The following is a 12,881-nucleotide window of genomic DNA, read 5'->3' as shown; positions in this document are numbered from 1 at the left end:
ATGTGCCCAAGTCCTCAAAAACCCTTCTTGGGAGATCTCTGGGCCCTTTCCAAGGTTTTTTCAACTGAAAGCATTCAGCTCAGAGTCTAAGAAAATCACCAGAAGACATGGCCAGCCTGACCTGTCTGTCCTTACTTCTTTTGTCTGGGAGCAATCTTTGGATATATGGAATTTGGGAAGCCAAATTCTAATTTTGGCCATGGACCATGGACATGAAGGTTGGTTCTTTTCCGTAGGAAGGAAGGAACAGAGCCCCAGTGTTTGCCAGGCAGAAGAGAGGTGACCACCAGAGGACAAGGCCAGCCAGAAGCGGCAGGTTTTTTTCTGAGAGAAACCCTTGCATATAGGAAAATTTTTAGAGAGAATACCAATTTTGGCAATGGACATTTAAAAAAAGGGATGGTTCCTTTCTATAGCAAGGAAAGCACGGAGCCCCAGTGTTCCAGGAGCTGATGAGAGGCATTCCTTGACATTGCAACATCAGCCAGACCTGTCAGGGGCCCTGGGAGGCCAAGCCAGCCAGGTCTGTTCCATGTTCCCTCGGTTCCATGGGGCCCCACATTGTCCCAATGGTCCCTTGCTTCCCTGAGGCCCTGAGGTGTCATAATGCCCCCTTGGTGACGCCAGGCCCTGAAGGGTCCCAATGGTCTCCATGGTTCCATCAGGGCCCACGGAGCCATAATGGTCTCTGGGTTCCATAAAGCCCCACTGGGTCACCATGGCCCCTTGGTTCCATGGGCTCCAGTGGTGCCACAATGATCCCCTTGGTTCCATGAGGTCTCCACAGTGTCCCAGTGATCTCCATGGGAAGGGAAGGACCCAGCCCCAGGGTTGCAGGGGCAGCCACCAGAGGCCAAGGGCAGCCAGGCTTGATGTACTGGCAGATTGTGCCTGGGAGCAACCCTTGGATATACAGAATTTTGGAGGTGGAATCCCAATTTCAGACATGGACACCTGGAGGATAAGGATGCTTGTTTTCCATTGGAAAGAAACCATGGAACACTGATTCAACAGTGACATTTGGGGATCTATGGGGAGCATTGGGGATCATTTCTGGACCTTGTGACCCAACAGGAGCTCCTCTAATAAATGTTTCCTGAAGCTCCCACTGTGGTAATGACAGGAGCCCCTGTGAGTGTCTGGGACATCCTGGCTCTTTGGCAGCCTGGGGACTCCTGGGATGTCACCATGGAATGGCTGTGACTGCCTCTGACCACAGGGCTCTTTACCATCCCCAGAAAGCCCTGGGAGGTCTCCATGGAGCCCCTGCCCCTGCCTGTGACATTCCAGCTCTGGAACATCCTGGAGATTCTTGGAATGTCCCCATGGAACCCTTCTGAGGGCCTGTGACAAATCTGATCCTTAGTAGGCAACCATCACCAGTCCACTGTTGCTATGGGCAGTTTCCATAGCAACCATCACCAGCCCCCTGTTGCTATGCTCAGTCCCTTGGCAGCTCGATGGAGACCCCATGCCAGGGGTGGTTGCCATGGACACCAGGGCTGGCACCAGCTGGGATGCTCGGTTTCCACGGGCCGGGCTTCAGGAATGGGATTCCCCAATTTCCTGCTCCCACTAAAACCGCGCTGCCCTCGCTGCCCTCCCGCCTGCCATGGAAAGCACAAAAGGCAAAGATCCCGGGCTGGGATAAGAACAATTTATTGGGAACAGCAAGGAGATAAGGAGCAAAAGGAACAGAAACAATATTGATAACAGAAGGGATAAGTAAAACAATTTACAGAGAAAACTACAACATCAAAAACTAGTTCTTCCTGGCAATGTATTTCCTCCTGTCTGGAAAGGACACCCTTTTCCTCAGGGAGAGAGAGAGAGAGAGAGAGTCCCTTTCCTGCCCCTGGCAATGACCTGAGGTGGGAGTGAATGTAATGACAGGGCCATGGCCAGACCCTCATGTTCTCCAATCCCACATAAAGTCATTGGTGGGGCAACCAAAGGTACAGGTGTCTTCCCAGCATGGATTACAGGGAACATGGATCACCAGGGCTCTGACCAACGTGGGGTCTCCAATGGGGGATGAAGCTGGAGCAGTGCAGGAAGCTCTTCCTGCAGTTGAGGCACTTGCAGGGCTTCATTTACTGGTGCCTCCGTTGGTGTCTGGTCAAGTGAGAGCTGCTGGTGAAGCTCTTCCCACACTGGGGACACTCGTAGGGCCTCTCCCCAGTGTGGATGCGCTGGTGGGTGACGAGGGTGGAGTTGTGCTTGAAGCCCTTCCCGCAGTCAGGGCAGAGGAAGGGCCTCTCATCCGTGTGAATCCGCTCATGCAGGAGGAGATCAGAGCTGGTGTAAAACCTCTTCTGACACTGGGGACACTTGTAGGGCCTCTCCCTCTCCCCAGCGTTGATGCGCTGGTGGGTGATGAGGGTGGAGTTGCGCTTGAAGCCCCTCCCACAGTCAGGGCAGTGGAAGGGCCTCTCATCCGTGTGAATCTGCTGGTACTGGAGGAGACTGGAGCTGGTCTGAAACCTCTTCTGACACTCAGGACACTCGTAGGGCCTCTCCCAGGTGTGGATGCGTTGGTGGATGATGAGGGCAGAGCTGCAGCTGAAGCCCTTCCCACACTCCCCACACTCACAGGGCCATTCCCCGGTGTGGATCATCTGGTGGCTGATCAGGGTGCTGCTCTGCCTGAAGCTCTTCCCACACTCCAAGCACTTGTGGGGCTTCTCCCCATTGTGAAGCTGCTCATGGGCCACCAGCTCTGAGCTCTGGCTGAAGCTCTGTCCACCTTCCTGGCTCAGGGTGGGTCTTTCCTCCTCAGAGCACCCTGGGCTGGGTTTGGAGCCCCTCCTCTTGTGGAATCTCTGGGGATTTTCCTCCCCATTGGATTCCTGTGCCCTGGAGTCACTCAAAATGGCCTCTTCCATGAGGTTCTGCCACAGGGATTTGCCGTCCCTGGTCTCCATCCTCAGCTTCTTCCCTGGGGGAGGAAGGACAAGGAGAGGATGGGATTTGCCTCCGTGCCAGAGGGAAGGGGAAGGAGATCCCCCCAGTGCATCCCCAGCAGGACGGGGTTGGCAGCAGGGTTATCCTGCAGCCGGGGGCTGTGCTGGGCTGGGAGATGAAGTAGGAAAGAGGGGGAAAGGGGCACTGACTTCCTCCTCACCTGCCTGGCTGTCCCAGGGCATTGTGTCAGTTTGAAAAGACAAGTGTCTGCTAAGGAAGGCAGGAGACTCCCTTGAAATGGAAAATGTTAATCCCTTCACTTGGAATTATAATTTTCAAAACAAGGGGCTGTCAAGCAAAGTCTATGGGAATAGGAATAACAGTTCTTCAGAAGGAAAATTAAGAATACAAATGCAGTAGTACTAAAAACTACTTACAGAGTAAGAATATGACCTGACACCCTGTGGGTCAGAGTGTTGGTAGCACTCCTGTTAAATGGTGGCTGCAGTGCTCCTGCAGGGACAGGTGTGGTTCTGTTGGAGCAGTGATCCTGTAGAAGGGTGGAGTTTTCCTCGGAAGGTCCAGTTGTGGCGTCGATTGGCCTGGTCTTCCTCTGGGATCCAGTGGAGCTGGAAGCTGCTCTTCTGGGAATTTTGTGGGAGAAGGCTGACTCTGTTGTTCATATTCTCAGATTATATCCAGGTAGGAATGCTTGGCTCCTCCCTCTGGGCAGAGCTTCTCACAATGGGATGTTGGAATTTTTATCAGTGACACTCAATGGCCCATTAACATAAGATATCTCCCTGGAGGGAGGATTCCTTGCAGAAGAGATAAAGTAAACTGCTCAATTAACAGATGATAATTGCCCCAACTTTAACAGAGGGTAATTGAATACACACCCAGCTAAACCTGAGACACTGTTCCAGCCTTGGAAAGCAGGATTTGGTACCAGGATTCTTTAGGGAATGCAACCCTGATTGAAGGCAGAGATAGAATCTCCAGAGCCTGCAGCCAGAAATGGACAGTTGTGTGATACTCATTTCAACATCTTCTCTTTTGGAATTATTGACTAATGATTATTTGCTTTTCCTACCTAATATTTTTGTAATTTTTTGCAAATTTGCATTATCTAAATTACACTGTTCCTTAAGTTAAGTTGGTGTCTGTGTCTTTGGTGCGGGCCCTGCCCACTGGCGAAACAGGGCCCAATCCTGCCTAAGTGTTACCTGGGGAGACAAAACCCTTCACTGCAAATGTGCCCCCTTCCTCCTTGTTCCCCACACTTCATGCACTGATCATGATGTCCTATGGTCTGGGGTATCCCTGGGGTCAGCCGGGATCTCCTGTCCTGGCTGTGTCCCCTCCCAAGCTCCCCCACACCCTCAGCCCCTCCCCAGCGTGGCCGAATGAGGGGCAGGACAGGCCTTGGCTCAGTGCGAGCTCAGCAAGAACAAAACCATCTCTGCGTGCTCAGCCCTGTGCTCAGCCCCTGGGCCCGGCATTTCCTCCACTGCCACCCCGGACCCCCCTTTCCCACCCCTCTGCCCCACGGCCGCCGCAGCACCGGCTGACAATAGAAGCAATTCTGGGGCAATTCCAAGTTTCCTTGGTTCCTGCACAGCTCCAGCTCAGCTGCTGGCAGGTTACAATTAATGAAAAGTGCAAATTCGGCCCAATACAGATATTATTAAAAGGAAGTGGAAGCTCTGTGTAGCTGTCACAAAGGTGACAGGGATGAAGAGAATAATGATTCTCACATTTGGAAAAAACCCCAGCCTGGGAATTCAGGAGTTATTTGGGAATTTAGCTACTTGAGCTGGGCTTCTTGTGGGACTTTTAGCAGCCTTGTGTTCCTCACCATGTGGTGAATGAACCTTGTCAGTCTTGCTGGTATTATTTGCTCCATTTCCTCCAGTGATTTTAACAAACTTTTCAAGTAGGGACAACAAAGTATTTTCTTTACACTCCAGTCCCACAACAGCCATTTTCCTCATCAGTTCTCCCATGGGTCGCTCAGACGAAGCTGCATCCAAGTTTCCAAGAGTTCCTCCAGAGAGACCCACAACCTCCACAGAGGAAGGAACCATGCTGTTGTCAAAGGCAACTGGGGTCAAACAACAGTGCCCTGAACTCACTGTGCCAAAATAATTTTGCAATCTGGTTAAGAAAATATTAGAGAGATGCCATTTGCCCTGGGGCAGCGCAAGTGTGACATTGTCCCCTGTGTGTGTGTGGCCTTCCCAGGGTGGGGGTTTTACACCTGAGCCAGTTTGGGTAAGGGGGGTGGTGTTCACCCCCTGAGCATGGATTCCCCCACTGTTTCAGGCTGCAATGTAAGATGGAACCAAATGCATGTTTTCAATCCCCATCTTCAACTGCTATAAACAGGTGGGGCAGTGTTCTTGATCTTTTCCATGACTCAGCCCTGATAACGCCCTCCAGGGGAGATATCTTCTGTGAATGGGCCATTGAGTGTCACTGCAGGACTGATAAAATTCCATCATCCCATTGTGGGATGCTCCGCCCAGGGGCAGGATCCAAGCATTCCTACCTGCATATAAGCTGAGCCTTGAGACACAAGGAGCAGCTTGCCTACTGGATTCCCAGAGGACAAGAGCTCCAGAACCACCCCTGGACCTTCAGAGGAAGACCAGACGCTTCTACAGGATCACTGCTTGGACAGAATCACGTTCATCACTCCAACAGGACTGCAGCCACCATTTAATGGGACAGCAGCCACCAGCCTGACCAGCAACAGGGTGTCAGGTTATATCCTGACTCTGTCAGTTTAAGGCAGTGTTTCTGTATCATTGCCTTGATCTTCATTTTCTTATTAAATTGTAATCCTGGTTTAGACCCTCCCCAGGTTTGCCTTCAAACAAGTACAAAATTCAATGTACTTATCCCTTGTTTTCTTCTCAAAACAGGATTTTCCATCCCTTAAACTTGGCCAGATGGAGGAGGAGGCTGTGAGGAAGAAGACGGTGCCCCAGGAGCCCCAGGCAGGTGAGGAGGAAGTCAGTGCCCCTTTCCCCCTCTCTCCTGCTCCATCTCCCAGCCCAGCACAGCCCCCGGCTGCAGGACAACCCTGCTGCCAACCCCGTCCTGCTGGGGATGCACTGGGGGGATCTCCTTCCCCTTCCCTCTGGCACGGAGGCAAATTCCATCCTCTCCTTGGCCTTCCTCCCCCAGAAAAGGAGCTGAGGATGGAGACCAGGGAGGACAAATCCCTGTGGCAGAACCTCATGGAAGAGGCCATTTTGAGTGGCTCCACGGTGCAGAATTCCAACGTGGAGGACAAGTCCCAGAGATCCCACAGGAGAAGGGGCTCCAAACCCAGCCCAGGGTGCTCTGAGGAGGAAAGACCCACCCTGAGCCAGGAAGGTGGACAGAGCTTCAGCCAGAGCTCAGAGCTGGTGGCCCATGAGCAGCTTCATGATGGGAAAAAGCCCCACAAGTGCTTGGAGTGTGGGAAGAGCTTCAGGCAGAGCAGCACCCTGATCAGCCACCAGATGATCCACACCGGGGAATGGCCCTACGAGTGTGGGGAGTGTGGGAAGGGCTTCAGCTGCAGCTCTGCCCTCATCATCCACCAACACATCCACACTGGGGAGAGGCCCTACGAGTGTCCTGAGTGCCAGAAGAGGTTTCACACCAGCTCTGATCTCGCCAGGCACCGGCAGATTCACACAGAAGAAAGGCCCTTCCACTGCCCTGACTGCGGGAAGGGCTTCAAGCGCAAGTCCCACCTCATCAGGCACCAGCTCATCCAAACTGGGGAGAGACCCTACGAGTGCCGCACGTGTGGGAAGAGGTTTCACACCAGCTCTCAGCTCCTCCTGCATGAGCGGATTCACGCGGATGAGAGGCCCTTCTACTGCCCTGACTGCGGGAAGAGCTTCAAGCACAATTCCACCCTCATCAGGCACCAGCGCATCCACACTGGGGAGAGGCCCTACGAGTGTCCCCAGTGTGGGAAGAGCTTCACCAGCAGCTCTCATTTGACAAGACACCAACGGAGCCACCAGTAAATGAAGCCCTGCAAGTGCCTCGATTGCAGGAACAGCTTCATGCACCACTCCAGCTTCATCCCCCATGGGAGAAGCCAGATTGGAAAGAGCCCTGGTGATCCATGTTCCCTGTGATCCATGCTGGGAAGACACCTGTACCTTTTCCTGCCCTTTGCCAATGACCTGATGTGGGATTGGAGAACATGAGGGTCTGGCCATGGCCCTGTCATTACATTCAGTCCCACCTCAGATCATTGCCAGGGACAGGAAAGGGACTCTCTCTCTCTCCCTGAGGAGAAGGGTGTCCTTTCCAGGCAAGAAATATTGTAGCCAGGCAGACCCTGTGAGTTGTGTTGTAGTTTTCCCTGTAAACAGTTTTATTTATCCCTTCTGTTATCAATATTGTTTTTGTTCCTGTTTGTTCCTTATCCCGTTGCTGTTCCCATTAAATTGTTCTTAAACCAGTCCGGGATCTTTGCCTTTTGTGCTTTCCATGGGAGGCGGGAGGGCAGCGAGGGCAGTGCGGTTTTAGCGGCAGCAGGAAATTGGGGAATCCCATTCCTGAAGCCCGGCCCGTGGAAACCGAGCATCCCAGCTGGTGGCAGCCCTGGTGGCCATGGCAGCAGCCTTGGGAGCGGATCCCTGGCTGGGGCTGTGGGAACCTCTTCCCTCTGGTGCCCAGGGACAGGAGTGGAGGGAGCGGCTGCAGCTGAGTCGGGGCAGGCTCAGGTTGGATGTCAGGAAAAGGTTTTTGCCCAGAGGCTGCTGGGGCCCTGGCCAGGCTCCCCAGGGAAGGGTCCCAGCTCCAGGGCTCTCTGAGCTGCAGCAGCGTTTGGCCAGCGCTGCCAGGCCCAGGCTGGCATTGTTGGGGTGTCCTGTGCAGGGCCAGCAGTTGGACTGGAGGATCCTGATGGGTCCCTCCCAGCTCAGCCAATTCTGTGCTTCTGGGATCCCATCAGCCTGGGGATGGGGGGGCTGCCAATGGTTGCCATGGCAACGGGCTCTGGCTGCAGGCCTGAGCTGGTATCCATGGCAACCACCCCTGGCATGGGGTCTCCATGGAGCTGCCAAGGGACTGAGCATAGCAGCAGGGGGCTGGTGATGGTTGCCATGGAAACTGACCATAGCAACAGGGGCCTGGTGATGGTTGCCTGCTAAGGGTCAGATTTTTCACAGGCCCTCAGAGGGGCTCCATGGGATTTTTCCAAGAGTCTCCAGGCTGTTTCTGAGCTGGAATGTCACTGGCAGAGACAGGGGCTCCATGGAGACCTCCCAGGGCTTTCTGGGATGGTAAAGAGCCCTGGGGTCAGAGACAGTCACAGCCATCCCATGGTGACATCCCAGGAGTCCCCAGGCTGCCAAAGAGTCGGGATGGCCCAGACACTCACAGGGGTTCCTGTCATGACCACAGTGGGAGCTTCAGGAAACATTTATTAGAGAAGCTCCTGTTGGGTCACGAGGTGCAGGAACAATCCCCAATACTCCCCATAGATCCCCAAATGTCACTGTGTAATCAGTGTTCCGTGCTTTCTTTCCAATGGAAAACAAGCATCCTTATCCTCCAGGTGTCCATGTCTGAAATTGGATTCCACCTCCAAAATTCTGGATATCCAAGGGTTGCTCCCAGGCACAATCTGCCAGTACCATCAAGCCTGGGTGGCCTGGACCTCTGGTGACTGCCCCTGCAACACTGGGGCTGGATTCGTCCCTTCCCATGGAGATCACTGGGACACTGTGGGGACCTCATGGAACCAAGGGGATCATTGTGGCACCCCTGGAGCCCATGGAACCAAGGGGCCATGGTGACACCACGGGGCTTCATGGAACCCAGAGACCATTATGGCTCTGTGGGGCCTGATGGAACCATGGAGACCATCGGGACCCTTCAGGGCCTGGTGTCACCAAGGGGGCATTATGGCACCTCAGGGCCTCAGGGAAGCAAGGGACCATTGGGACAATGTGGGGCCCCATGGAACTGAGGGAACATTGAACAGGCCTGGCTGGCTTGGCCTCCCAGGGGTCCCCTGACAGGTCTGGCTGATGTTGCAATGTCAAGGGCTGCCTCTCATCAGCTCCTGGAAAACTGAGGCTCCATGCTTTTCTTGCTATGGGAAAGAACCGCCCCCCTTTTCAGATGCCCATTGCCAAAATTGAAACTCTCCCTAAAGCAATTCCTATATGCAAGGATATCACTCAGAACAAAATCCTGCTTGCTCTGGCTGGCCTTGGCCTCTGGTGGCCATTTCTCATCTGCCCCTGAAACACTGGGGCTCTGTTCCTTCCTTCCTATGGAAAGGAACCGGCTTTCAGGTCCAGGGACCATGGCCAAAATTAGAATTTGGCCTCTCAATTCTGTTTATCCAAGGACTGATCTCAGACAAAAGTAGCCAGGAGAGACAGGTCAGGCTGGCCCTGTCCTCTGGTGATTTTCTTAGACTCTGAGCTGAATGTTTTCATTTGAAAACACCTTGGAGAGGGCCCAGAGATCTCCCAGGGAGGTATTTTGAAACCTCGGGCACATGAGCACTATATATGGACAAAGGAGCTCTGTGCTCTGTGCAGTTGTGGTTTTGCATCACGAAAGTGATGTTCTAAGAGAAGCTGCTAGCAGTTTCCTCCATGTCTGACCAAAAAAACAATCAGTAATCAGCTTTGAGAATTGACAATCTGTTAAATCACTAAGGAAACTGTACACGGCTCTGTGAAGGCACATGTTAAAGATGAGAAAGCCTGGGAGGGTCTCTTTCCCTTCTGGCTGGCACAGAGGTAACAAGGCTGACCCGGCCCCGTCTCAGCCAGGCCGGGCCGGGCGGCTCCTGCCGTGGGGCCGGGCCCCTTCCCAGGGACCCCGCCAGGCCCCATCGGCTGCCGGGCAGGGCAGGGGAGGCCACGGGGCCGAGGCCGGGCCGGGCCATGGCTGCAGTTGGGAACATCTGGGCCCTGCTGAGCCCTGCCCCGCCGCCAGCCCGGGCCCAGCCAGGATCCACCGGGCCCCAGGAGCAGCCCCGGGCCGGGCCAGCTCGGCCAAGATTCTGCCACCCTTGGGCTTCAGCCGCAAGCCCCGGGCAGGGGCAGGAGAAGCCATCGGCCCCCGGCCGTGCTGCTGCTGTGCTCTGGCCTGGCTGCTGAGATCCTGGCCCTGCCCCAGCGCGGCCCATCCTGACACAGCCCCAGCGCAGCCGCTGCAGAAACCTCCATCGTAAAACAGCTCCGGCCGCAAGCACCGAGCCCGGCCGGGGGCACGGAACCATCTGCAGGCCCCGGGTGAGATATGAACTCTTTCAGTGCTTCCATCCTCCCTCCAGTGAGAGAAAAGGACAGAGTGCAGGCACACAGAGGAGCAACATGAAGACACCCAGGTCACTGAATAGGAAGTTGAGTCCCAGATGGGAGGGATGAGGAGATGCCTTGATCTTGGGGCTGAAATCCTCTTGTAAAGCTATGGGGAAGGATGTAATTAATATGTCAGACTCTCTTTTTCCCTATAACTAATTGAAAATATGGGGAGATGACCTGTTCAGCAAAAACCTCCATGCTAAAGTAGGCAAATGTTGAAGTAGCTGTGATCCCATGAGAATTTTAAACAGAGAAAGAGAGAAGAGTAATGAGATCCTGCGCCCTCATGGAGAGAAGAAGAAGATCTCTGTTCTCAGAGATGAAGATGATTTCATAAATAGATGAAGAGAATCTTTGCTCTTCAACAGCTCATCTTTAAACTCATACCCCATAAGTTGACATGGCCCATAAAAACATCTGTGGGAAAAGCTATGAAAAAATGGGAGGAACATCACAATTGCAGATTTTCTGGGCAGCTGCTATTTGTGGGAATTGAGAGCCACGAGTGAACTGTTTTCTTATGGAGAAGTCTCCATAGCATGAAAGAGAGACTCCTCTCCCTAAGTGAACTGAAGAAAGACTGTTCTAGATGGTATAAACTGACTGAAACTTTCAGGTTTTGTCTCCTTGCATTGTCAGTAAGAAAGAAAAGGTTGTAGGGAGAGGAGAAGTGTTCAGATTCTTATTAATCTTTCTTCTATTTACTGGTAATAAACTTTTCCATATACTCTTTTAAAATTTTGAGACTACTTTGCCTTTCTCCTAATCCTATCTCAGAGCAAGAAATGAGTAAATATATTCCAGTGAGTGCAATGGTAATTAGCCAACACTGATCCCACTGCACTAATAGATGCATTGGCTGAGAAATCTCAAATTAGCAAACCAAAAATCACTCCAGATACATTCCTGATAAACTGCATTAGAGCAGAGGGAAATCAAGGCAGAGCCATGGTTTGTCAGGACTTGCTGCATCCTGATGAGCCCTGTGGTGCATTTGGAGCTGAGCCCTGGAACCTCAGGGCCTGAGAGGAGATTGCACAAACCTTTCCAGGAGTCAAAGTCAGAAGAAAACCCCAAAGTGTCTCAAAGCATGAATGGGTCCCACTGAGGTCCATCCCCAACACAGGCTCATCATGGACTCCTTGGAGGTGACAATTGGAGGCCAGGATTGACCAAAAACATCTCAGAGTCTCAGTGTGGAAAGGAAATTCCAAACTACCTTAAAAAATGTGAGAAGCTCAAAGCATTACTGAGCCCCACTGAGTGTCAGTACAAAGCTCTCCAGGGACTCATTAAAGCAGATAATTGGGGCCATGATTGCACAAACCTCTCACAGAGTCTGTATCAAAAGGGAAACACCAAGTACCTTCAAATAACTGGAGTACCTTAAAGCATTAATGAGCCCCACTGAGTGTTGTTACTGACAAAGCCTCTCCAGGGACTAATTACAGCAGATAATTGGAGGCCAGGATTGCACAAACCTCTCAGAGACTGCAAGGCAAAAGCCAAACCCAAAGTCCTTTGAAAAACCTGCAGTCCCTGCAGGGAGCATTCAGGAGCCCCCAGGGCCATTGCTGAGCAAGGCTCCCCAGGGACTCCTTGCAGCAGATCCTTGAGGCCACTGGGATGTGGGCTAGGGGGGGATGCTGAGGGCAGCACAAGGGGCTGACAGTGCCCAGCCGGGCTGGGGCTGTGCCAGGAGGCCCCAGGGCCTCAGCACAAGGTGTCTCCTCCCAGCCCTTGCTGGCACAGACCCTGCTGTGCCCCAGGGCACCAAGACTTGGCTTCTCTTTGTCCCCACCTGTCATCACTGCCTGCAGTTCTCTGCTCTGCCTGGGGCCTGGGGACACTTGCTCAGTCGTTTCCCTCTCTGGGACCCATTAAAAGTCCAAGAAAGTTTGGAGGTGGATTCTGCCTTGGAGTTCTGGAGAGGTTTCTTCAGCTCCCTCTCAGGGACTGATGTTCAGGGCCTGAGCACAAAGCCCCAGAGGCTGATTAAAGTCCTTGTGCTGTGTCTGTGCTGCTGAGCTGGGCTGGGCTCCTGGCACAGAGGCAGCTCCTGGTCACCAAGAAGAGCTTCAAAAGCACATTTCTCTGGAGGAGCAGCTCTTGTGCCAGCCCAGCAGGGCTGGGGCACTGCCTGCAGCCAGCGCGGGCACAGCCCAGAGGCACAGAGAGCTTCAATCAGTCAGGGCTGGGAAGGGGCTGAGAAGTGCCTGGGGCACAATCACTGCCAGCCCTTGGCACAGGAACCTCTGGCTGCAGGACAATGCAGCTGCAGCTCCTGGAGCCATCTCCTGCAGCTGGAACATCCCAATGCCTGCAGAGCCTGTGAGTACAACTCTGGGTATTTCTGGTGCAGGGGAGGTGAAATGTTCATGAAGCTCTGACATGCTGAGGGGTTCTGATCAGTCACAGAATATTTCCAAGACAAGGATTTTGATAAAAATGAGGAAATTTCCAACGACTTTCTATTCAGTTTCCAACTGTATGGGAATTGTGGGGAAGAAGGGAAGGGGGGGGGGCGGGCAGCAAAAATATTAAAAGGATGATAATGAATTATTAATCATTAATTTTGACATGTGCCTGAGACATCCAAACTGTTACTTTTAGTGATCAGGAGGTTCACAG

General features: G+C 53.0%; 1 protein-coding gene across 1 annotated transcript; it reads left to right on the top strand.

Moving 5' to 3' along the window:
• The first annotated feature begins 4,908 nt into the window (after positions 1 to 4,908).
• LOC143692590 (uncharacterized) lies at positions 4,909 to 6,935 on the top strand. Its single transcript, XM_077172841.1, has 2 exons — positions 4,909 to 4,947; positions 6,264 to 6,935. The coding sequence occupies exons 1-2, from the start codon at positions 4,909 to 4,911 to the stop codon at positions 6,933 to 6,935; spliced, it is 711 nt and encodes a 236-aa protein (XP_077028956.1).
• The last annotated feature ends 5,946 nt before the right edge of the window (positions 6,936 to 12,881 follow it).

Source organism: Agelaius phoeniceus, assembly GCF_051311805.1.
Source record: "Agelaius phoeniceus isolate bAgePho1 chromosome W unlocalized genomic scaffold, bAgePho1.hap1 SUPER_W_unloc_2, whole genome shotgun sequence".
Taxonomy (NCBI): domain Eukaryota; kingdom Metazoa; phylum Chordata; class Aves; order Passeriformes; family Icteridae; genus Agelaius; species Agelaius phoeniceus.
Note: the sequence above shows the minus strand (reverse complement) of the source record. Positions and strands in the feature narration are given on the sequence as shown.

Bases quoted from the DNA above. Each gene is read 5' to 3' on its own strand.
- LOC143692590 (XM_077172841.1), top strand. From the start codon at position 4,909: ATGGGTCGCTCAGACGAAGCTGCATCCAAGTTTCCAAGA. The intron at 4,948-6,263 runs GTTCCTCCAGAG...TGCTCTGAGGAG, and splicing joins CTGCATCCAAGTTTCCAAGA to GAAAGACCCACCCTGAGCCA.